The sequence below is a fragment of the Poeciliopsis prolifica genome, unplaced genomic scaffold (assembly GCF_027474105.1).
Source record: "Poeciliopsis prolifica strain line A6 unplaced genomic scaffold, Auburn_PproV2 SCAFFOLD007, whole genome shotgun sequence".
Lineage (NCBI taxonomy): Eukaryota > Metazoa > Chordata > Actinopteri > Cyprinodontiformes > Poeciliidae > Poeciliopsis > Poeciliopsis prolifica.
The window spans coordinates 11168289-11194460 of record NW_026562382.1 but is presented as its reverse complement, the minus strand read 5'-3'; the positions used below and the strand labels follow the sequence as shown (position 1 = coordinate 11194460).

Here is a 26172-nt window from a genome sequence, read left to right as displayed (position 1 = left end):
TCAAAAGGAAAACCTCACCAGAACTTAAAAAAAAAAGTATTGATTGGGTTGCCACAGCTGTCAGAGTCATTCGGTCACAGTAAGCCAGCCTACAGGGCCTAAGAGGACAACCATGAAAATGATGTCTTCTAAGATTCACAAAGCCCCCACCTTCGCCTCCTGTTCTTCCTCTCATTGCTCACTGCACATTAGTTTGCCTTCCTTACGTTCCCAAGACTCTGGCCTGCTGAAAACATATTGATTTTGCATAAAGGATAATTAGGTGTCCTGTTGTGCTGCTGAATATGCAACAGCACAAAGCTGAGAGCATTTGTTGAAAGACCACCAACTGTTAGACGAAGGACCATAAAGCAGAAGACGATAGCAGGTTTGTAGGCCAAGTAGAGCTTTGGCCAGTCAGAGAAAGAATAAATGAGACCGCTTTCTTTCTTTTTTTTTTATATATTACTAGCACAATTTTAACTGAGCATCTGGAAATAGGAGAAAGAATTAATACATTAATTATAAATGTGTTTTTTTCTCCCCTCTCTCAGCCATTGGTTTAATAGAAATCTATTTTTGGAGCCCAATTAATATGTCTGATTGGGAACTTTCATACTTTATCCAAACCAAAATGAGCTGTGAAAGTTAAGTGTGGCATCAACACATAATGTTATAATTATCTGTGCCGAAGCTGATCTGTTACTCCGATCAGTTTTAAGTATGAAGGACTTACATCAACTAACTCCTGTTATCATTGTTCAAATGTTTTAATCGCCTCATGAATTAGGATCCAGTGACAGCCCTCTTTTTCTCATAGCAGTGAATCTCACAAAGCTCTATGTGTGCAGACAATCAATAGGTTAATTAGGAGTTTAATTAGGTGTAGCTGTGACACACAGCTCCCACAAGGTGAGGCCAGGAAAGAGACCTTCATAGTTAGTCTCATTCAAATAAACATGCCAAATACGAACTCTCACTGATTTAGAAAAATCATGAATTACTCCTCATGTGTCTTGTGCTTTAGAATATTGAGACTTAGAGACTTAGACTTGGACTTGACTTTATTGATCCCTTGGGAAGACTCCCTCAGGAAATGATCCTTAGAACTGTTTACTCTTAAACTAAATTGGCTTATTACGTACACTTTTATTTTTTGTTAAACCTGTGCGTCAGGATTACCCTGGAATTTACACTTGTTTCTATGATGTGTCATTTTAATAAAGTATCTGAAATTTTGAACCAGATCAGAGCAGTTATTCTGAAGTATTGTGCAAGGCTATTGCCTGCTTCAGAAAAATAAGTTGTGTACTAGGGGGAATAAACTCAACTAAACCTGATACATTATGTGAGTTAACAAAGACCAAACGACAAACTGAAATAATTACTAATGGCAATAAACCCTCGCAGGTCTCTGCATAAAACTACAAAAAACTAGTTCTAACATTTTTCTGATGTAGGACAATGCAGCTCTATTTTACAGTTTTATGCTTCTTTTACGAAGAGATGGCATAAATAAGCCCGTGGATTAATTGCATATGCACCAAGTGTGAAATATTTATCTTGGTCAAAAGTTCAGAGGAAATGTGGAAAAAATTTGCAGGAATGTGGGCACCTGTAACTTTTACCCCACTGTTGCCAACTCAGAAACTTTTTTGCTATATTTGGCAACATTTCAGACAAAAAAAAAAATGATATCAATCAGAATCGGTAGGTCAGGCTTTTTAAATTTCAGAAACTGGCGATTGGCCGGAAAACTGAAATCGGTACACCCATAATAATTTGTCCAATCAACGCTGATTAAGATTTAATAGAATTGCTGATATATAACACTTGTACAAGTCTGCTACAGTACCAAATTTCACCATGCTGACAACCCCAGTACACTACCTTGTGCTGGGATGTTCCATCAACACTCTAAAGCCTCCTCATTGCAGACCACCACAGTCATGTCTGGAGAGATATTAGCTGTAAAGAAAGATAAGAGCTTGGAGCTTGTGTGGTGTTTAAGAGCAGGCAGGTCTCGGGGGGAATTTGTTGGTGCTGTTCATTCCTTTAGCTATAATCTCCTTCAGTAATAAATAATGACAGCTGTGCATGCTGGTGAGGCCAATCAATTGGGCTTCTTGAGATTAGCCTTAAACTACTTATCCCACAGAGTAGCAAATCCAGAGGCCCTTAGTCCTGTGATGTCAGGAAAGTGCATAGAGGATGGTTGCTGTGAGGGGACATTAAAAAACTATGTAAACAAGGTAAACTGCTTGCAAAACTTTATCAGCAAGATTTGTGAATTTGCAATGATTTTATGCATTTCACTCGATGCAGGAAGTAGCTAAATTAACAGTCAGACACTCCTGCATTCGTTGCAATAAAAAATAAATAAATTGCACATACAAAACACAAACTATTATCTATCAATATACAATTCCAGTGCATCTATTTAAAATAATAAAGAAACTGTACTGTATGTACATGTTTATTTTTACATTTGCAATTGGTCAGTCAACTGGGATTTCCTTGTCAGAATATACCTGAACTAAGAACATACAGGTGTAAAGACAAAAGCCTTCGAACCAATCCGTCAAGGAAGATTAAGGTCAGCTTCTAGAGAATCACCCTCACTTTAAATAAGCACTTCTGTTGTAGCCGCTGAGTGTTCAACGAGTTCTCTACTTAATATAAAGACAAGAGGGACTTCTGTTTCTAAGCAAGTATGAGAATTTAGATTTTGAAAGAATTATGACACATTTCATTTTTACTTTAAGAATACATTTTAAGATCTATTCTAAAAGTGAAATGTATTGTTCACGCATGTTGTCATGAAATTTGATCCAAGGCATTACTGTGGTCGTTCTATACTGACCAACAAAAACATTCTCATTGTACGACTGACGTTCCCTTTCTGTAGTTGGAACTGCCTGAACAAAGGTGATGCAGCATTGCATTGTTTAATGCTTTGAAAAGGGTCCTGAATCAAATATGAACATTTTTACAGCTCCTTTACAGCTAAGTATCATCACAAAGATGGGCCCCTTCATGGTGATCCTTAAATTAATCAATCAGTCTATTTTGTAAAGACTAAGCATAGGTATTAAGGTATACCAGGGTAATAAAAGGTTACCGTTTCCAGTGTGCTAAAATGCCTCGCCCTACTACTCCTGTGGGTTAATACAGCTTTTATTGAACTGAAAGAGACGCAACCTACAGTAAGATAGAAGTTTCCTACCTGACTAAGTACCTAGCAAAAACCAACTTATTGTACTTCAGTTGTCTTCTAAATAGCTACATGTTATGATAAACATAATAACATGCAAACAGTTTGCCATAAGATGTTTCATGAGACTCTGTTACAAAGTGAATGTGGAGGTTTGTTTACTGTAAATGTGTGCCTTGTAACTGTGAAGTTGAAATCAGTGAGAAAATCCTATAGTTTTTTTTTTTCCAGTCCATCAGGATAAAATTATAAATATATATATTAAAAAAAATAATACAAATGTTTGAAAGTTTTCGCTTCAAATGTACTGGGCTGAGTGGAGCAAAAATATTACAGTAGGCATTTTATATTTTGTGTCAAGTAAATTTGTGTAGCTGCACTGAGAATTTGTGGAGGTGTAACAGTAAAAAAGTTATCTTTAATAGAGTTATGTGGATTTGTTTCACACTATCTGTTTTGGATCAATTGGGGTAAAACTGTTAAATTTAAGATTTTTTTGAGTGTGAATCAAAGAATACAACTTGTGCACTTGTATTTGTAGAGATGTCAACATTTTGTATTTGTGAAAGACTAGAAAAAAATGCAATTGCAAACTGCAGAATTTTCCTCTATGATTTGAATTTCATAGACACAAGACAAATACATGCATACAGCTTGTCAGATATTTTTTCATGCTGCTAACTAAGGAGAGAGTGAGACTTTCAACGGGGAACAGGAAGGCTGAATGTATTAGTAAAAATGCATTTTTTTAAAAATACAATAAAACACAGTTATCTGTTTACTCCTTGAGGTGATAGTTTAGTAGGCCCATGAGCTCCCAAACCTGCTTTTTAAAATTCTTTAATCATCAAATAATACCCAAACATTACAATTATGATCTGAATTCTGTGTAAACGCAATCCACTATCACTTGATGGCTCATTTACAGAATCATCAAGGATGCCATTTGTACAAATTGTTTTGAAAGGGCGTGAACTTTAGTGCGAAAAGAGGATAGAATATCAAAAACAATCTCCAAGAAATCTGGTGTGAACATTTACTTTAGTATATGTGGAAAAGTCAAATGCACTGTGTTATGAAACAATCAGGAGAGAAAAATCTAATATGTTTCATTTCATGCAGCATGAATAGAAGGACATGGCATTATGCCTAATTTCCTGTGGGCAGAACCTTTAGATTACTTTTTTTCCACCTTATTTAAGCAACACAGCAACTTTGTGTTAGTTACACAATGAATGGTTGAAACAGCACTATTTGCATTCCAAAATTCCATTCACACACCTTCTGCAGCACTAGCTTGAACAGCAGGGGTATTTTTGACCACTGCCATTCCCTTCTGAATTTCACATAGCTCAGATTAAACCCCCAGGCCACTGAATCACCCCACCTCCTGAGCATGACAACAGTGTACGGTGTCCTGAGCTGGAATCGCCCATTTAAGCTTGACGGTAGGGAATCTTGGGAACAAGCCAGGAGCCTGCAAACAAACTGAATTAAACAAGAATTTGAGTCACTGGACCCATTCCCCTCTACTGGAAGTCAAGCCTGACCAGCATCTGTCATGATTGGGAAGAATACACGAACCTGAACTAAAAGGAAGCAACCAGTTAAGATTTTAGGAGGCAATTGTGTTCATACAATAGCTTATTTCATCTAATCCCTGGTGTAAAATGTGATTCAATTTCAGAGATGCAGCTAAGCTTGATTTTTCATGTAACACTAAGAATCAGTCAAAACAAAGACCAGCATTTTTGGAAGTTAAATTGCACAAAACAAAGCACAACCTAGCTATTTGGTTAGTAAAAAGACCAGCACTTTGGCTAAATGTACATTTAGCCTAGAACTTCACATACTGGGTCAGAGTGCTGGAGTTTAAGTGGTCTCAGAGACCGAAATCACCCACTCTGACTGATTTAACAATTCATAAGCAGTGAAGGAGACAAACATACAGGTTTCAGAAAGTAAGAGGTGTGTTAGGTGTGTGGGGCTGAAAGCTTGGGGAAGCCTACTGTGGGTGCAAACAGGGCTTAGAGTCTTGCAGTGTTGGCCGAGTGAGCGTGATGGATTTTTTTTTTTAACTAGGAAAGATCTCCATGGCAACCTCCTATATGCAGCATGGCTGCTCTGGTCTGAAGCTGCCAAGTATGAATCCATCAGCAACCACCTTATTTATTCTTCTAGGGAAACAGGCATCAGGCATGCAGGAAGACAGCTTTTTCCAGAGAGCTGATGTTTTACAAATTGATATTAGCAGTTAAGCCTCCATATGCCGGTGTGCTTCATAAGTCCACACTTTGGCTTACAGACAACTCAGAGTCTGTACAGAGTTTTTGTACAGAAAGCAAAAAAAAAAATCTATTTTGTAACCATTTTCAACTTTCACTTTAAAGAAAAGTTTATTAATATATATTAATATAAATACATTTGCTCCTATATCAATTTTGCCATTTACTAAATTCCTGATGACCCTTAGGTTTGGAGAGCAGCACAGAGAACAGTCTGTCAGAATTTTCCTAATAAATAATAGACCTCAGAAAACACTACTCCCTCTCAAATTCTTCAGCTCATAAATAAAAAAATGCAACCAACCTAAAATTAAAAAGCTGCTGACACTGGAGAAAGATGATCCAGCACTGGAGGGTCCTTAACCACTTCAACTTTTCAGGCAATGCTACACAAATTCCAACCTCAAGCTTGGGGAACACCTGGAAGAACTGTGTGTCTGTTGAACGTATTATACAAACGACTTCTCAGTTCAATGCTCCACAGAATGGGTGGAAGTGGCATTAATGAGAAGTGATGCTGTGATGACGGGCTGAAGCTGGACTGTCGGAAAGACTTTCTCAAAAAAAAAAACAGAGGCCCAATTTCAACGATTCAGACAAATTTCTCTTAAGTCATGTTTGATATATCTGAAGTTGGCTTCAGATATAATAAAAACTTACTTGAATGTGCTACACAACAGCACTGTGTTCCAGGAAACTACAAAATAACACCCCTTTAATATCAGTTATTGTGGAAGAAATTTTAGGACCATGACAAGTCTTCTTGTATTTTTTTCTTGGCATTACATCAAGAAAAAAAAAATCTAAGATGGGAGATTATCTATGTATAATCCCTTAAATTGAAATTGCCATCCATTAGTCTCTAATTTAAACCCCATGTTTCACATTTAGCTGTGCAGTGTGATCATGCACTCATGCACAGCCATAAAGAGTTTCTTCCCTAACTATATGTTTCTACATTTAGCTAAATGGGACCACATTGTGAGAATCCAGACTAGTTTACTGAGTAAAACCATGAAATTAAATAATGAAGTAGTAATATTAAAACCATGAGACCTACATCATATGGATCATCCTATATTGTTCACATTTCTCCAGGATAGAGTGTGCTCTTCTGTTAAAAGCACAAATCTACAACTGCCCTGTGTGTTTGAATCAAGCAAGGTCATTTGATCTCTTAAGCTGAGATGAACTGCTTAGTGTGAATAAATCCAGACTGTTTCAGCACTGAACATCACCAACCCCCTTTATTCATCGTCTGCCCCTGACAAGGACACAAACAGGAAGGATCCGTCAAGACTGAGAAAAAAAAACTAAAAGTAGTAACAATTGTGAGCACCTACCACTTTAAAGTTAAGAGCTACAATACAAATGGCTATCGACACATAGGTATGGTCGTATAAGAGCAAGCATTCTCATGTACTATTCATTTGGTACCGACTGAATAAGAAGGCATTTTCTCATTGCCTAACAAAACTAGGATTCTTTTAATACTGAACCTGAAGAAAAAGTAGAGTCATGGGATTCAAGTACTGGAGGTCAAAGAAACTATTGCATTCCTCTTAAAGAAATGAAAGAAAAAATTAACTTAAGTGAAGATATGTGGATTAACAGATGGAATCTTCTCATTGAATGATATTCAATGTTACGTATGCAATAGTTTCCAGACTAACAATGTCCTGCCAATAAAATCACGCATGATCAAGTATTTATACCTCCTGAACCTTTTTGACTTATTAAAACCACAAAGTTTGACACAACTGAGTGGAGTTTCACACAAATATCCAACAAAGTTGTACATAATTATGATGTAAAAAGGAAATAAAACTTTTTATGACGTTTTCAAGACAAAAAGTGATGTGGTGTGTTGAATTTAGAAAACTGGGAGTCCTAACTTGTCCTTTAGTCTCACTGAGTCTCAATGTTGGACAGAATGTCCTCCCATACATGCAGAGTTAATTTTTAGTGTCTAAAAGCAGAAGCAGACAACAATGGACCTCTTTCATCATGAGATCACATATTGGTCTCTCGATGTTAAAACTGTTGGTTGGACTGAGTGTGGTTACTGCCACCCATGTCTAACACGATAAAACGCATTTCCTTTTAAAATGTTGTAAAAATTGTGTTATACTAAGCACAGTATAGAGACGTAGAGGAACATTTGGCTGGGCTTGAAAACAAAACATCTTTGGAACCCACCATTAAAGTACAATATAAACGCCAGCATCATTACTAATCATTCCTTATTAATACAACACAACATTAATAGAGACAGGACTGGGGTTGAATACATGAAGCAGGGAAGCAATGTCAGTAATGTGTGTTTTTCTTTTTTTTTTGATCGCATCAAAATAATAGGGACATTTATAAATATCATGACATTAAAATTTGAAAAGGCTTATGAGATGTAGGCATGTTTGCAAGGTAATGTAAATATGCAGGTTTATTTTGCAAATTGGATCAATTGTGTGCATCCACATCTGAACCATCTAACAAATGGCTATCGACACATAGGTATGGTCGTATAAGAGCAAGCATTCTCATGTACTATTCATTTGGTGCCGACTGAATAAGAAGGCATTTTCTCATTGCCTAACAAAGCTAAGACCACTACATCCTTTCCTCAATCTCTGCTTCATTCACACAAAGTTTGTTTCACACATTTGCCTTTTATATGCCCACAAGGTCCCAGATTCAATTACAGCCAGAGAGAGGCAGGCTGCACAAGTACAGCTGAAAGGAATTCAACACATTGAGATAATGCACCATGGGACTGAGTTCGATCTACAGGTAGAGCTAAAGCAAAGAAAAGATACAGGCACAATAAGAGGCAGCGATTTCTCCTTTTAATTACCCCTGAAACATGGCTTAACTCATCAGGACCCTTCAGGAGAAGAGAGCAGCAAAGGTGAACCCAGAGCAATGCAATAAAATGAACCACTGCAGAATAAGGATAATCCCAAGATACCGCACCACCGGTCGGCTCTGACATGTTAATTAGCCCCCTGAATCTGAATGAGAAATTCATAATTCATTGAAGAGCAGAAGTGCCGCAGCGAAGCAGCTGAGGCAAACATCCTCCAAAGAAGGTTTCACCATTCATATGCAAGCAGAAGATCAGAGAAAATGTGCAGGCTTTGCCTTTCATGTGCAGCAACATCTGAGCCTCAGCCACCGAGTCAAGAGTTTAATTCAAGGATCAAAAAGATGTCATTACAGGCCAAAAGGTGTCTGTCAATGGACTTCAGTCTGTCACCAGATCACAAAAAAAGACATCAGAAATGTGTCTTTCTGCTCAGTTGTAAAATGAGATAGTACGTGGTGATTCAGCAGGTAATTGTTTGCATCCACATCTGAACCAAACAAACATGCATGTCCGCCACAAAAAAACACATTCATCTTGGTTACCATAGAAACAACACTTATAGAGGCACCAGTTTTCCCAAAGCACCTGTGCGCAGTATAGAAGGTAGACAGCATATACTGCCAGACATAGGATGACAGCTCCCTTGTGCTGGTTCAGCCTGGACATATAGTAAATAATGCAGGGGGAAATAAATTATAACAACATAGCTGTGTTACAGCGGCTGACTGTCTGGTTCTGCAAAGAAGAAAGTGAAGCTTTGGTATCTGATGTAAATCTGCCGTTACAATGAAGATGACTATAAGCAGTTTATAGACAAAAATCTATAATCAAGATGCTACTCAAAGAGATGACTGTGGTGAAGGCAATGAAATTACAGCAATGTATAGGAATAACGACATGCATACTTTAAAAAAAGCATGTAGCGGTTTTTCCAAATTGGTGCAGCTGCTTCCTTAGCACCGAAACCACATGCTTTAGCTCTAGTAAATAAAGACTGGTTCAATCTCACCAGCAGCTCTTAAGTGTTACCAGAGGATAATAACTGCTTTCATCAGACACAGAATGTGGGATCATAAAAACATTGAGTAAAAATATGGAGAAAAATTGAACAAAAACTAAAAATTGATCCAATCACCATATTTCTCCTTTTTTCCACCCCTACCTGGAGAAATTAAAAGACAGAGGCAACATAGGAAAAAGGAAATTAAGTCAAGTGCCATCATTAAATTCAAATACAATTCTAAACAGGTGGGTTTTCAGAGATTTAAAGAATGTCAGTGTTTCAGCTGTTTTACAGTTTTCTGGAAGCTTGTTCTAAATTTATAGTTCATAGATGCTGAATGCTGCTTCTCTTCATTTGGTTCTGGTTCTTTTAATGCAGAGCAGACCAGAGCCAGAAGACCTGAGGTATCTAGAAGGTTGGTACAACAACGGCAGATCTTTAATGCATTGTAAGCCATTCAGCGATTTGTAAACTAACAACATTATTTTAAAGTCTATTCTTGGAGCTACAGGGAGCCAATGTAGTGACTTTAAAACTGGTGTCATGTGATCTATCTTTCTGGTTTTAGAACTGCAGAACTGCATGAGCATCAATAAACACATATTATTGTTTAAAAAAAAAACATTGATAAATTGGCTGGTCATATCAGAATACCTGTTTGCAGTGATATGGAGACAAATGACATGATTTCTTTTGTCAACTGTCTCCCTTTCCAGCAGGGGTCTCAAACACCAGTCTGGTGTTCCTGATATGTTTCTGCTTCAACACACCTGAATGAAATAATTAGGTCATTAGCAGGACTCTAAAACCTGGCTCCACTGTGTGATATAATTTAGCCATTAGATGCAGGTGTGCCAGACAAAAGACGCATTTAAAAATGGCAGCGCAATGGCTTGTAAGGAATTCGGATTATTAGGAGAGGTCAAACATTTACTCTAGACCCATTTATAGTGATGGCAACACAATGGGTGAGACCCAAGGAATTCAGAACCAAATTAGTACCAACCCTGGTTCAGCACTGAAACTGCTTTGATGGAAAAACCCTCAAAATAACATTGCAGAAAAAAACCTTCACAGGGCTAAAAAGCAAATATTCCATCAGAAGGGCTTTAGATCATTATTGCTAATTTTTTGTATGTAGACAAATATGGCATCACTGTGTCCAGATGAATCCTTAAACGGCTAGTTTACCTACGACAGTCACTGGCATAAAACATTATGTTAAGGGAAGTCAAAAATATTCCTAACACATTGGAATAATACAGATGGATGGACGGCTGTATTATCAGAGATTTAAAGAAATCTTTAAATCTTTTTTTTTTTATAAGTTTCAAAAGGAGAAGTATGTCAGTATTTTTAACTACTTTTTGTTAATTCTGGGAGCAATTAACATAAACTATACAATTTACATTGGTCTGAACCTTAAATTGGCAACAGATATTCACAAAAAATTATGAAAATTACTAAGATTGTGTAAGATTACGTAAATGTGATTATAATACTGTAGCTGAACAAAGTAATAATGAAACTGGTTGTGATTAATTCATTCACCAAAGTGGTCTCATTCTTTTCCATCTTCCCACTGCCTTCTGGGACTTTTAGCGTCCTGGCCAGTAAAACTTAATCAGCTCCAGCACAAGTCTATCAAAGTAAGCTTGAACTTGGAGTATAAAAGCCTAGTAAATAGTTCAAAATTAAAAGAATAAAATGGCAAAGAAAAAGGCTCATATATATGTTACTTATTGTGAAAGTTGAGATAACTATAAGTGCGCTGCTGGTAAAACAAATCCTTATCTGAAAGGTGAAAAGCCAGAACCATTACTTTACCATCCTCCTATAAATATATTCAAGTCCATTCACCTGGCCTGAATGTTCAAAACTTAGAGCTAAGAAAGAATTTCAGAAGATCTTCAAGTATGATTTTCAATTTGCAGCTTTATTTCCTACTAATATAAATTAAAGTAAAAAAATAAAAACTATATATATATATTTACAAAATTTCTATTTTCCTCTTCTTTGTGGTCTGAGCTTTCAGTTTTCTGCAAAAAGAGCTAACCTAAATAGGCTTTAAATTGCACAGATTAAAAGTATAGAATTTATCTCCAACTTTGTGAAATTAAATATTTTACAGTTTGATACATTATTTGCTTTTCTTTTAAAAGTCTAATCCTACATGGTTCTGTAAGATTTTAGGGGTTTTAAAGGAAAGATGGGATGTACATGGGAAAATAAACCCCTCATCCACACCACAATTCACTGTGGAATTTCAATTTCATCTCTTGAGAGACAACCCACTGAGGGTTCAGAGTTCATGAAAGGAACGTTTGAGAAGATTTTAAGAAGAGGACAGAGCAGCACGGGAACGCTTGAAGACATGTAAACTGTCTGTACTTGTAACCATCTCATGCACCGAGATAAAATCCAGTAGCGGATTTACTTTCTACTGCATATCACTACCTTCACAGTAGCACAGACATATTCCCACTTTATGTTTATCAAGGCGTTGAGACTTTGACACTCTCTTGACTTGCACCCTAAATTCCTGCACAGCAGTCACAATGGCATCTTGTAGAGAAACTGGGTCAATCAGCAGTGAAACGATAACAAGCTGTAAAGTCACGCATCGGGGGACTGAGCCACAAAAAACAAACTTTTACTGCAAAGAGAGGTGTGCCACCTAAAAATATGTAAGGGATGTGCAGCAGCGTAAACCCCAAGCTGGTGCAGCACCCTCACATGAATAATATCTCCTGAACACCTCCCCCCCCCCCTGTACTCCTCATCGGCAGATATCAGCAGAAGACAGAAGTCTGCAGCACGACAACCCCCCACATCTCACCAAGCATGCGTTTTATGTGCCCTTTCAAACAGGAGCGCATATAGAGATGAAACTCTTACTGATGCATGTTCACAGAAACATAATCTAAACCATGACCCCGGAGGGCTCCGTCCTGCGGCTCAGGGGTCATAGTACCGGTTGCAGCAAGGCAGCAAAAAGGGGGATGACAAACAACAAATAATTCCTCACCATGGCTGGAGGCCACAAAAGGCAGCTGCACGCGCTTTCTCAGACTGAATAACAACAGATTAAAGTCGGAGGAGACAACCCCGTTGGGAACAGCAGAGTTTAGGAGGAGACAGAAGAAAGGTTTCTATTTTCAGGATCCCAAAAGTGAACAAATGTAAAACGATAGCAGAAGCGACAGCAGTGACAAATATTAGTTGTCTGGATGCTGGTAATTCCCGGTCTCCTCAAAGGATTCTCATTGTCTCTCCCACCAGGCAGCAAAGATTTTCTCTGGTGATAAAAATCATAGATATACCATTTAAACTACATGACATAATAATGTTCACCATATAATTACATTACTTTAAGTCAACTAAGTTTTATTTTTATAGCCCCTTTAAAGCTTTTAGGTATTTTAAAGTTCTTCACTTGACAAAAACAAGCAATGCAAGCAATTATTAATAAAAAAACAAACAACACAACCTGCAAAATAAATTTACAAGAAACAATAAGCTATAATATGAAAAAGATTGATAACTGCAGTTCAAAACAAGCAATGTACAAATCATGCTTTTTCTGCCTGAGGTTGATTTCAAGTTTTCTGTTTTTTTTTTTTTTTTTTTTTTTTACATTTGACCCACAATTTCTGTTTTTTGTTCTAGATTATGATGTTTAACAGTGCTATATGTTCTTTGGTATGGGAAGTAGCTTTCCCATACCAAATAATGAAAGAATAACAGGAATATTACTATTCATCCACAAAAATACTTTTTAACCAAATAAGTGCATCAGAAAGTTTGTACATCAGAAATTACTGATGAAGTACTGCTGCTGGTGTCATGGGAACTTTCCAGAAGTTACCTGTCAAAAACCTTTGGTATTTTAGATTAAGTGGTCATATTATGCAGTTATTTTGACATCTTGGTAGAATTTCACAATGGGTGGAGCATAAAACAAAAACAATCCATAAATTTGGGAAAGAATGTTTCTCCGATTCTGGTAACGTTCCCTAAGCAAAATTTGTACTTGAACTTTTAAAAATGCAAGACTTGTAAGACAGATCCTCCTAAAAGAATATCAGCGCTTCTTACAGTGCCTTTTAGGGGCCAAAGAAATTCAAAGTAAAAGTGCAAAAGTAACATTAATGAGTCCCTGGGTTATTTATTTAATACTTATTTTACCAGGATTAAATATATATTTTTCAAGGCATGGTCAAGATTAATGAAATCAAAAAAAGGTTGTAATTATAACAGAACCTTTATTTATTTATTTATTTATTTATTTATTTTATCTTTATTGAGAAAAATACATTCAGGATAACAGAAAAACTGCATATCAGGATTTACAAAAACATTTGCCAGGAAATTTATAAAACACTGAACAGAATAAGTCTGACTCTAGAAATCTGTGTAACACCATACATCTACAAAATGAAATCTATTATATAAATATCACATTAACCAGTTTAAACAGGCCCTCTATACCAACATCACGTTCAAGTATTTCTAAGAGAAGTCGTTACCAGTAGTGTTGAAAGCAGAACTTAAATGTGGAGTAGCATAGAACATAAAGAAAAAGAGTTTTGTGTGAAAAAGGAGGTCCTTTATAACTAAAGCTTTTCATCACTTTCCTTCATCTTACAAATGCAATGGTGCATTTCTTACACCCAAAAGAACCAACCATGAAAGCATAGGGCTGAAGTCACAATACAGTTAATCTTAACTAAAGCAACTATTACTCACGCATGACTCATTTCTGCAAGGCGAGTGATGGTAATGGGTTTAGAAACTCATTGACACGGTGTAAAAAAGGTAGGAGGACCTTGCTTATTCATCTAAATTTTCTACGCAGCTATAAAATCCAATTTGTATTCAACTCCGTTAACAGTTCCTGAAGAAAAAAAAAAAATTACAAAACCATTCGTCTACCACCTCTGTCTGTTTCCTCTCGGAAGCTGAAGCATCTCTCACGTTGAGAGATGGGATTTAACAGACTGCTTCGAGACCAAAATGTCTGTTTTCCTTTCATACAGATATTGAAAATATACACTGGTGAAACATGAGCTCTTGAGAACCCCTCAGTGGTAAATAAATAAAAAGCATGCTGAATTTTATCAATGTGAAACTGCTTTACCCTCCAGACCAAGGACAGTAAAGGGTGAAATTCAGGATTTTACAGCATATAAGGAGATTTTTGTATGAGATTTTTCTAAGTGTTATACTGACTGTGGTGCTGTCAGTAGGTATTTATGTATTTTATGACAGGGCTAATGATTTGTCCTTGAAACACAAGCTTCCAAGCAAAAATGTCTGAATTTACCACCTAGTCTGCAAACAGCAGTAAAAACAAAATGTTCTTTTAATCACCTGTAATACCCGAATCTTGTCATATCTCCACTGATAAATCAGTGGCCCAACAACAATAGAAAAGCTGCTGAAGATAGAGCTGAAATAAGTCCTTTTTTACACATCCAGTCCAGACCTCACTGTCATTCAGCTGACAATGAGACCCTCTAGATGTGCTCTAATTGCTTCTTATTTCAGTGAATGGTGGCAGAATATGGGGGACAAGAGTTGGGAGTGATGGGGTGATGATGAGTCTTCTTAACTGGAGTGAGCCCAGCTATTTTCTTTTGTGGAGTAGCCCACTTTTTGGCTGAGTAGTGGCTACTTCCCTGGTTTCTCTGTGCGGTTTCGGGATGTAAACCCCCGAGATTTATGGAACTCTATGGGAAGAAAAATCCGCTGAAGCATCACATGTCTTGTCTGGATCTCCAAATTGGTTAAAATATGACTTGACATATTGCCAAAAAAAGGCGGAAAACTCTATAATCAGTCCCACATTTTCTTGTGATTTAATTGCCAAACCTATTAAAACCAGTTTGGTCTGCTGTGATAAACACTGGAAATAGTGCCAATAAACCATGGAGTAAGTCAAGGCACCATGTTAATATTAGTGATGGGACGTTAAAGCTTCTCCCCCTAATGGAGACTCTTGACATTAAAATTTATATCTTCTTTGGCCAGTGTTCCCAGTTGGCAATATTAACATGTAAAATTTGTCGAGAAATAAACCTGTGTTCCTCCACTGCTGCTTTGGGTTCACATCACATTGAGGTTGAGTTTCTTAATTATTCTCTCTTGGATCTGACGGATTACATAAAAGGATCCTGATAAACATGTATGTTCATGCTATATTACCTGAAATAGCAACACAAATCAAACCTAAAGACAAGATCTTTTCATTTTAATTCAATATACATTTTTTAAAAGATACAGTTGTTTTGGTTGATAATTAAGATAATCTTATTCCCATTTAAAACAACTGACTGTATATGTCAAACAAGTTAACATTAAGAGCTAACAGTGAGATTTAAAAAAATAGTTTCAAAAAACCCTAAAATTTCACTGTGGGATCTACAGCAGAGAGAAGTTTCTTAACCATCACCTCGCAACCAGTTCTTTTCCTGATCGAACCAAAGCTTCAGAAGTCAAAACATAAATAACTGTGTCGAAGAAAATCAGAACTGGAATAGATTAGGTGGAAAGAAGCCATCAGAAAGCTATTCTCTTTTAACCTCTTGCAAAAAGTTAAACTCCAGATGTTTATGGTGTTTATTAAGATCAGAAGTGAGCAAGCAATGACATGTTTACAGTAATCCACTGACATGTATGGACTAATCAAAAGCTGATCCTGGGAGCGTCAACTTATTGAGACTTAGGTCTCCAAGGGGACAATCTGCTACGTTTTGTGCAAAAAGAAAAGAGTTGTCTCAATTATGTCACTGTTGATGATGAAGCATAACAGTTTGAAGCTTTGAGTTAAACCTAGTTTCTAATTCAAGCCTTCAGTAACACACCCACACACACACACACACACACACCCCCACACACACACACACACACACACACACACACACACACACACACACACACACACACACACACACACACACACACACACACACACAAACAAGTTTCTGTCTTTCAGAAGCAAGTTCCTGGAGTTTATCCCAGGAGGGCTGAAAATGATTAAAAATTGAAGGCATCTCTCTTCATTTACATTTTTTTTCCTACAATTTTATTACCACACAGAAAAATGCCCAGAGATAACTTTGCCATTAAGTCATTTGTTTTTCAGCATAATAGTCCTATAAGAGGGAAGCACGGTTATTGTAATGAGTAAAGCAATGGGTGGCGAGAAGTTGACAGGAGTGCGATTGTAGTGGACGCTATCTTTAGTAGCTCATTAGAGAAAACCAGCAGTAGTAGCAGAGCAACATCAGAGGGAACACTGCTTAAATCTGTAATGGCTAAAGACTATATTGCTAAAATCGGTTTTCCATTACAGTATTACAAGCAAGTGTAACGTATTATAATGATTACCACTTTGTGTTTTCTTGCTCATCTCTTTCAATAGAAGGTATCCTTTGCCAGGTGCTTCTGTGTTTGGCTGTCCTGGGCTTAATTATTGACAACCTATTGCTGCCAATCGCTTAGTGTACTCTGTTTTTATTTCCATGGAAAGTACTTCTTGCCCAATGATTCTGTGCAGCCCCAGTAACACTACTTTTTTCTTTGATGGAAAAACCTACAAAAGAGCTCATGGTGTGATTAACTTTGTGTACTTTTTTCTTTCCATGAAAAGTACTCCCAGTAATTTTGTGTTCAGGAGGTTTTTTTGTTGTTGTTTTTTTTGCTGGATGAAGCCATTAACAGAGCTTTTGGTGCACACTTTTTGTGCTTCTGGCAATGAAAAAAAAATAGTCCTTGTCTAGTGATTATGTGACAAGCAATGTCTCTTTCTTGGACATAGGCACAAAAGAGCTGCTGCTGTCATTCTCTACATGCTCTTTTTCCCTCTCTTAATAAAAGTTACTCTTGGCCGAATAATTATATGTTTATCTCTTCCTCTTTCTTAAATTAACCCACTGATATAACTATTGCAAACATTGATCGCCACATGCCACTCCATGCAATTCGCTAAACTTCCTACCACAGTTGACTATCTGTGTGCCATACATGATCAACTGAATTACATAATTGTATTAGATTAAATTGGATTGATTTGAACTAAGCTGTATTTGCTGTGAATATGTATAAATAAACTGGACAAAATGAAATTTACTTTAGCATAAACGTTTGGCCATCATAGAGTATCTCCCTTTTATTAATAAAAGAGAGTATGTTTTCTCCACTCAGCCTTCATCAACCCATCCCCCACATCCTAATCCCAAAATCCTTGCTCCAATATTTCACAGACGACTTCTTTCACCAGCCATCAACAAGTGTGAGTATCTTAACATCAGCCCAGACAGAATTGGGGTATATTAGCCTCAGGAACAGAATGTGAACTCAGGGCTAATATACCAAACCCTGCATCAGCAAAAAAAAGCACAAAAAAAACATTTTTGAGTAGATTACATTCCCTTAAAAACCTAACATAAGTCAAATGAAATCTGATTTACTACTGTTTATTTAGAAATCAGACCTCTTTCAACTTAAAGACCAGCTATTTTGTGCCAGAAGTCAGCATCAAAACAAATTCATGTTCACAGCCAGAGTGCTAAGTAGGCCACAGCATGGTATGTGACCCACAAGATGGTTCAATGGCCCATTTTTGTTCCCCAACCATCTGATACTCAGCCCGCTGAGGTGGAAACCTACCCGGCTCAAACGAAGAAAACTAAAGCCTTTGGTATCAGTAACAAGGTGGAGCTTTTTGTTTGCTTCTAGAAAATGAGCATCCGAGACAAAAAATATGTAGAATACAATATGTTTCAGTTGTGAAAGAGAAGATGAGATAATTGCCTGTTTTGTGAATCAGCAGCAATCTTTGCTAACCGCAGCAGATAAGAGATTAAAACAAGGAACTAATCTTATGTCTTTTGTATCGTTAAAAACTTAAGTAATAAGTTCAAACAAAACTCTTTTGGGATGGTGTTGATGTTTTACAGCAGGTAGGTATGACAAGTAAACCTGTTACATTGAATTCTACTAAGGCAATGTAGAATTGTAAGAAAACGCCTTAGAAAATAGCTGTTTTAAATTGTTCTACCTTGAATCAAACTAGGGTCTGCAGAAAATATGCTCCACTGACTCCTCCTGTGGAAAAACCCACTGAGATTGTTATCTTGAAATAGAGGGCATAATGTGTGTTAAATTGAGCATGTATAAAGCATTCTGTTAGCAGTGTTCTTTTGCGACCCTCTCCTGAGCAACATATTCAGCTTGTTTCGTTCCAACCTCCCTGAGTTTTTAAATTCACCATCACCATAACTCATCTGCATCATAATAGCCCCTCTGAGTCCTTTTAAAGCCGACTTACTGGAAGAGTAAAAGTATGCATGCCTTGGTCTTGCTCTGAATTATTGGCACTGATTCACATGAAAACATTTCACAGTTAAACTAATTTTGAGAGAGCATAAATATCTATCTTCTTTAGGAAGAGATTGTTTGTTCTGCATTACATGGTGTCAGCCACATGTAGTGACGTCCATAGTAGAGAAACCTCTGTGAAAAGCCTTACAATAAATTGCTTGTTGCAGTCAGATAAGCTCACACAACTTGTTAAGAAATAAAGATGTTTTACTAAACAAACTTTGGCACAGTTATAGGTATGCATCCCTTTAAAATAAATTAACTTCAAGCAATTGCTTAGTAGATAACTCACTTTTTTGACTGGTTTAGGATGTATTCACACCAGGCCTGTTTGGTCTGCTTCCATTAAAATCTAGTTTATTTGCCTTGAATTTCCAGTTCTTTCAGAGAGTTCTAAATGCAACTCTAGGGCAGACCAAAAAAAAAAGACTCTGGTCCATCTAATAGCTTCTAAGAGTTCACTTGGTTGAAGTGATCTCTGGTGCAGTTTGAATGTTTATGTGAATGCAAGCGGAAAGAAGACCAGTTCAAAAACAGGAAGCAAGATGTAGCCTAAGGCATTCTGGGATAATAGAACCAAAACAAACGCATGAGCGGGAGAAATTGGTCAAAGACAAAAAGAGAAATACAAGTCTGATGCTACTCCATTTTTGTTTACATTTTGTAAAGAATGAAGTTGTGCTCAGTGTCTTCTTTAGAGGTTGTTGTGTCATTTCCTTCAGTGACTCTTGATGCACCTGTGTCTATCTTGCCATCACTCACAGTGAGCATGATGTAAAAGAGGTCAGAAATCTCCTAAGCTCTGTTAAAGAACTGCTGCAGGAAATTCACCAAGAGTTCACCAAGTTCTCATAAGTTAGTGAACATTAAATAGTAGCAGCTTCAACCTGTTGTTTGACAATGATGTCAAACAACAGGTCCTTTTCTGTCCTACCATGACAAAAGTAAACATGGATTTTTTTTTTTTCCCAATAGAAATTTAACACTGAACCTGTGTATTTTATGGCACTTGTATTGTATTTATTTATTTATTGTGTAGTATAAGGTTTTAGCTCTGCTACACTGGTAGCCAAGTAATGACATTTCGTTGTCAAGATTCACCTTGTGTTTTTTTTGTACAATGACAATAAAGGAAGTCTAAGTCTAAGTCTAAGTCTTAACATTTTCTTAACATAATCAACTAAACTGATTTCAACCTTTGGAAGTGAAGAAGAAAACATTTTGACAGCAGGTTCTTGAAGGTGAACTTAAATGTTTCATAAACCTGATTTGCCTCATTGCAGAATGATATGGTACTTTCAAAGCCTGGTGTCGGTGAACTGCTTACAAAAGGAGATGTGACAGAACCTGTTTAAAGACCGGATGGTTGAAAGATTACAAAGATGCTTCCGATCAAGAACAAAAACATATCAGTGTTCCGATCCAAAACACATTATATATTACAAATGACAACCTTTAAATGGGATTTAACAGCATACCACAGGAAAGGCCATCCACCATAGACAAGGAGAAGTACCTTTTTCTGCAAAAGGTTTAGAAGGACTTGTTCATTCTTAACGGCCCCATTAGTACAGATTACCAGCTTCATAGTTAAGCTCCTGAGACCTGATCTGCAGCACTGCTGGACACAGAACAGCTTTCTCATTACCATCTGAGAGAACCCTTCCTTATTCACCACAGGAATGTTGGGTGAAACTGTACCACCTGTTAATCATTTCCAGGGATGGGACTGGTGCACATATGTGTTTTTTCTCACTTAACCATCAAATCCAAACACCAACACCTCCATTCCAAGCTTTTTTTGAATAACTGAATACACAAATCTTTAAAAAGCAGCCAAATTGTTTTATGTGATTACTTCATTTTTACAGTAAAAGTCTCTGTAGTTTCTAGCATTTAAAAATGTGCCTTTTTAAGTCCCAACCCACCCTTTACATGTCCCACTCTTGTCAATAGAAAATCCAAAATTACACAAGTGTCATTTTAACTTTGCACACAAATCTATGTCTGATGCTTTTATTTTTGAAAGATACCACAGTGGTTTAACACTTGTTGGTTAATGTTATAAATCCACACACTGCATGACACTAAATACTAGCGTCAAGTTTAGTACTGAAGGCAATACTAATACAATTAAATTTCTGAGCATTATATAGCTAATCCCTTTAAGTCCTGAAACAGTGAATGAAAATATGTGCTTCTTCTAACTATAAAATAAACTATCTTTTTCTCTCCTGCACCTGTCTCTTTTCAAGAAAACAAAACATTTTATAGTTCATGTCTCACACAACTGCACAGTAAAAACTAAGTCATCATGCTATTTACAGTTTCCCAAAGAGTGCCAAGACAACACAGTTCAAAACCAAGACCGACACGAAGATTAGAAAGCAACAAACGGACAGGAAAACTGACATTACTCTAAAAGGATCCCTTCACCCATGCATGCAACTTTCAGTTGCCATGCCAACCTGTTACCAGTCTGCTGCAGCCAAGATGAAAATGGAAACACTGCACTAATGGAAAGTCTGATTCCTGTATTAGTGCTGCCATAAAAAATAAAAAAATAAAAAATAAAAAAACTGGGATAATTAGTAGAACAGCGACTCACCGAGACATCAAAAACCTCTTCTGTGTCATCCAACATACGGACCGTGACAGTGACATGTCGTCCAGGGGGCATGGCCGGCGGCTTGTGGCCCGGGTCCAATGTACTGATGCCAAGAGTCTCAGGAGCTCCAAGACGCTGACCTGCTCCAGAAGACGGGTTTTCCGGGTCTGGCTCTGCCATGGTGCTCTGGGATGTTCACTGCAAAAATTGCATCACAGCAAAGATACAGAGGCAGTCAGCTGGCATTTAAACCATGTGTTGTTCACAGCATTAATAGTGTGGGTTCTAATTAAAATAAGGAATCATTACCATCCTGAGACAAGGCGTCCTGGTATATGCTACATTTGCACTCAGCACTAATGGCTCATAATTGTTGCCTGTGGGAATCTCATTTTCAGCACAAGAAAAGAAAAGATTCTAGGATGTTCTTAATTTCAAGCCATAGATCACTCTTAATTCAATCTGACAAATGAACCACAGAGCAAGAGGGTAAAATTACAGTCGGTGATTTTACCCCGACTCTGGCATCGAATGTCAATTTGATTTTTCTGAATTTATATTCAGAAAAATCATACAAGCAAGGCACGGCAAAAAACAGTCACATGAGTTTTATCAGGTCTCAAGGGCAACATGTCAGAGATGTAAATATGCAGCTGGTGATGTGAACTGAGAGTGCTGTGAATGAAGAGTAATCTGAGAGCAGAGAATGAAACTGAATGAGAAACAACCTGCTTGAGAAAATTCAAAGGCAGCCATGCAAAAATGAATAAACATTCTCTTGTTTAGAAATAGAATAAAACAGTATTTAAATTATTAAAATCCATCAGTCTATAGACCAATTCCGGAGAAGATAAAATGTTTAAAAATAGCTTTTTGAGGTTTTCTGTGAATGTCCTCCACATAAAATGGGATTAAGCAAATGACTTCTCTTCCAATTTTATGTAAGAAGGACATTAGTCTCATCACCTAATGATTATGAATTGACTTTAGAAATGTGTTGACACATGACATCGAACTATCCATGTATAGCCACAGGCAGATCCACACAAGACCCATAACCATCCAAAGATCTGGCATTCCAACAAACTGAGATCACTCTGAGACCTTACCAAGTGGAAATAATGAAGCACCACAGATAGTGGGCAGCTGTTCAGGCACCACCAGGGTGAGTGACCGCTACCAAGTAACAGCTAAAAGCTGAATCAGGCATTTCATATGGAGAAGATTATGTAATAAGTGTATGTGGAAAAATCAAGCCATGAGAATATTGCTGGATGGATACTGAATTCTGTCCAGGTATGAATAGCTTCACTGTAATATGTAGCGGTTTTGCCGTCAAGCAGACCATAACTTCTTCTCTATCGAGACACATATGAAGGTAAAAAAAAAAAAAAAACCTTTGAAAGAGGAATTCCATTTAAATCATGTAAAGGCAGAAAAAAAGACAAAAATAAAATGTTTTTACATGTTCTCATTGTATGTCTTATGTGTTGTCACCAAAGAAGGTGCATTCTTAATGGGTGGGTAGACCTTATAAAGAATAAACAAACATGACGTGTTGTCTTATAGACAACAAAATGCATCTAAAAAGAGACTGAAGAATTTTACAACAAAACCTCTCTAGTAGATTTTAAGAGCCATCAAGAGCTGGTTTAGAAGTGATTAAAATACTAATAACTCTCATAAATGAATGCAGGGTTTTTAAGCTGTGGTCAAAGTTAAAACAAAATTCCCTACGATAGTCAAGCGTGTTTTGTTTTGCTTTGCTTTGTTTTGTTTTTTTTCTGTTTTTTTTTTAATTATGAAATATCTGTGCAATTAATTACATTTATATCCTTCGAAGCGATTCCATCATCTGTGTTTCTTACATTTTATAGAGACCTAAATTAAGCATCTATTTATTACTGATACAATGTGTTGTTTTATGCAACAGTGGATCTCAAAAATGTAAACATTTAAAAGACTGGATGTAAAATAATTAAGACTATGTCATTTATTTTGTCTGAAGACATTTTTACTGAACGGTACACTTGGACTCAACCATGCTTTCTAGCAGCCAGTTAAATGTTTGTGTCAATATGGACTGATATTTGGAACTGAATCACTCATATCGTCATTCATCATGCGGAAACACTCTTATGGCAGAGAGCATGATACTGCCTCCACCGTGTTTCAATACAGTATTACCTTGATGGTGTAAGGGGCTGTTCAGGACAAACATATTTTGGGATTGTGGTCCATAATTTCAAGTCTGGTTTCATTAGGGTATAAAGAGATTTTGGGAGGATTATTCCAAATTAAATGTGAGCCCCTTTGTGCATTGTTTCTCATTAATTTTAAGTAAACATCTAGTTTCTGTAATCTCACTATTTTCTTGTATTTTCAATGAGATTCTTTGAATATGGCTTTACTTAAGAAATTCAAGTGAGTAGAGAGTTATTAAGGTTGTGTTTTATTATTATTATTATTTACAATAAATGTTGCATAATTTGCACCTGTTGTGTTCAGTCACCACAGGAGTGTGAACAAACATTACAATTTTCCAGTGAAAATGCAGACACTCCACAAGGAGCTATATCTAACACTATCACTGTGGATGTAATTTGTGAAAAGAAACACACTTTAATTAAAATCTGTTAATTTATTATCTCTGACCCTTAACCGACCATCACTCTAAAACTTTTGCGTCTAATTTCTGGCAATTGCTTTGAGTATTGCTTCTAAATTCCCAACTTGTGTGACCTGCACATGGCTTGAAACCAGAAACCCCTCACACAAAGCAGTAGTGAAACAGAGGCAAGGAAAAGAGTAGACGGTGATTATTTCAGCCAACACACGCCCTCCCTCGCGGAGAGTATCATGAATCAACTGGTCAAGAGTTCTGCATGTTCAATTTGAGAGCTGAACTCATGTCCAAACAAAAACACAGAACAGGCACCAATTGTGCAGCTGGCACTAAAACACAAGTCAGTCAGTGTACAATACCAGGCGGACGTTTACAGACGGGGGTAACCTCGCTGCCTTTGAACAAGTTTGCTTGAAATTCCCCACATATGTGCAAGGTGGAGCTGGGTTTTATAACAGTGGCTCCTCTGTGTGCAAGGGGCCCCTCCAGAGCACAGCTGGAAACCTTTAGTGACAACTGAATGGCCAGAGGCTGCAGCCAGATACAGCCAGTTGTCCACCTGAAAGAAGCTGCATAACAAAACAACCAAAAAAGGGTCAATTTCCTCTTGTGCTTTGCCACAGATCCTGATATGTGGGTGTGGCTGGATTTGCCGAAGTTCCAAATGTTAGAGGGTAGTGAATGATGATTAAGTGGAAGGATTGCAAGACTGGAAACATGCATGATGCACGTCTTGTGAAAACGATTGCCTCTCCTGACTCACCTCTCACAGTCTTGACACCCTGACAGTAATGTGGGTTAACAGAGCAGAGGCTGCAGTAATCCTCGTGGTATTATCACCAGCTACAGCACATGTGACATTAATACACTGTCCGGGACTCACCTGGACACGCACTGTGGAAACTAAGCTGGCAGATCACATTTGCACACTTCCTGGTGAGGTATTGATCATTTAAATGTCACGGTGATCCACGAATCAAATTACGGAGAGGAAACCTGAGCGATTGCTGCTGCGTCTGGATGAGGAAAATTCGTGCAATGCAATCCACACTGCAGGACAGAGAGAGCAGGACCCAAAATCCACTGGATCACGAAAAGACATGGAAAAGATACTCCCAAGACTTAACCCGAATCTCATCAAACAAGTTCAATCACTTCCCTAAAACAGAGCAACACTGACGGAGGACTTGCGCTGCACGATTCTTACCCCTTCTTCTCTTTTCTGGTAATGCGGGCTTGACCAAGCCAAACTCTTTCCCGCAGCTGAAACGAAGATATTGCATCCACGTCAGGGCGCTCGGAGAGGAAATGTGAATCCCAAGGGAGTTTTTAAACACGGTTGGCCCCGCAGCAGAGGCTCTCTGCGGTCGCCATGACGGCCGTCTGAGCGAGTGAGCCGGGGAGAGAGACGGGATTTCACCTCAGCGAGCGGCGAGCAGGATCTTCTCCCGTTGGTTCTCACTCAGACAATGAAGGAGGTGCTGCACCTCCACCTTCTGACACGAACCAGGAACTCTGGGGAGAAACAACAGCACCATCTAGTGGCCCGTGCAGCAGCAACACACCTTTGGCACACTTGTTTGGTGCGCGTGTTAAAATGGTTCATTTTTACACTATCCTGTAATTAGATGGGGCACAAAATGTGGAGTCAATATGAAAGTAATGTAGAGTAAGTGCAATAAATTAAACAAACATATTGTTTTATGAGAAATAAAGAAATAAATGTTAAATGTCACTTTTAGAATGATGAGCTACAAATTGTGAGAATTATCTGTTGTAGAAATTGAACACTAAAGAAACTTGTCAGTGTCCATGTAAATGTATCCCAGTGTATAAATCCTGCACCCATGGATCTTGCTTTTTGAGAAAGCAGGAACACAGACATGTAAGGGCACATTTGCATAACTTTGTGCAGGTCCTACCTTTTTGTCGGCTGCTCTTCATGAGCTTGTTGTTCTGCCTGTATTTTTGTGTGTGTTTAGAATCTCTAAGGAAGTTTGTACCTTTTGTTATTTTTTTATTTGAGGGGATTTTCGGTTGTTCCTTTGTTCCTGTTTTGCATCTTCTTGCAGATTTTCTCGTTTTTCCCGTTTTTGTAATTACATTGCCTCTTCTTGCTGAAGTTTACTTTTCTTTATCAACATTTCAGTCAGTGGGTCAGGTCCTGTTGCCCCGGGCTTGCAGCCAATGGTATCATAGGAGGA

General features: G+C 37.6%; 1 protein-coding gene across 3 annotated transcripts in view; it reads right to left on the bottom strand.

Annotated features, from left to right (window-relative positions):
• Positions 1-25520, bottom strand: part of LOC129360849 (FERM, ARHGEF and pleckstrin domain-containing protein 1-like) — a 57447-nt gene extending 31927 nt beyond the window's left edge. The window contains exons 1-2 of one of the 3 annotated variants that reach the window (XM_055031299.1): positions 25176-25520; positions 21343-21540 (exon numbers count right to left, since the gene is read on the bottom strand). In XM_055031299.1, coding sequence (XP_054887274.1) covers positions 21343-21522 — 180 coding nt within the window. In that variant the 5' untranslated portion in view covers positions 21523-21540; positions 25176-25520. The remainder of the gene's footprint in view (positions 1-21342; positions 21541-25175) is intronic. The other 2 variants (XM_055031298.1, XM_055031296.1) reach the window with 2 other exon arrangements.
• Positions 25521-26172: the final 652 nt, after the last annotated feature.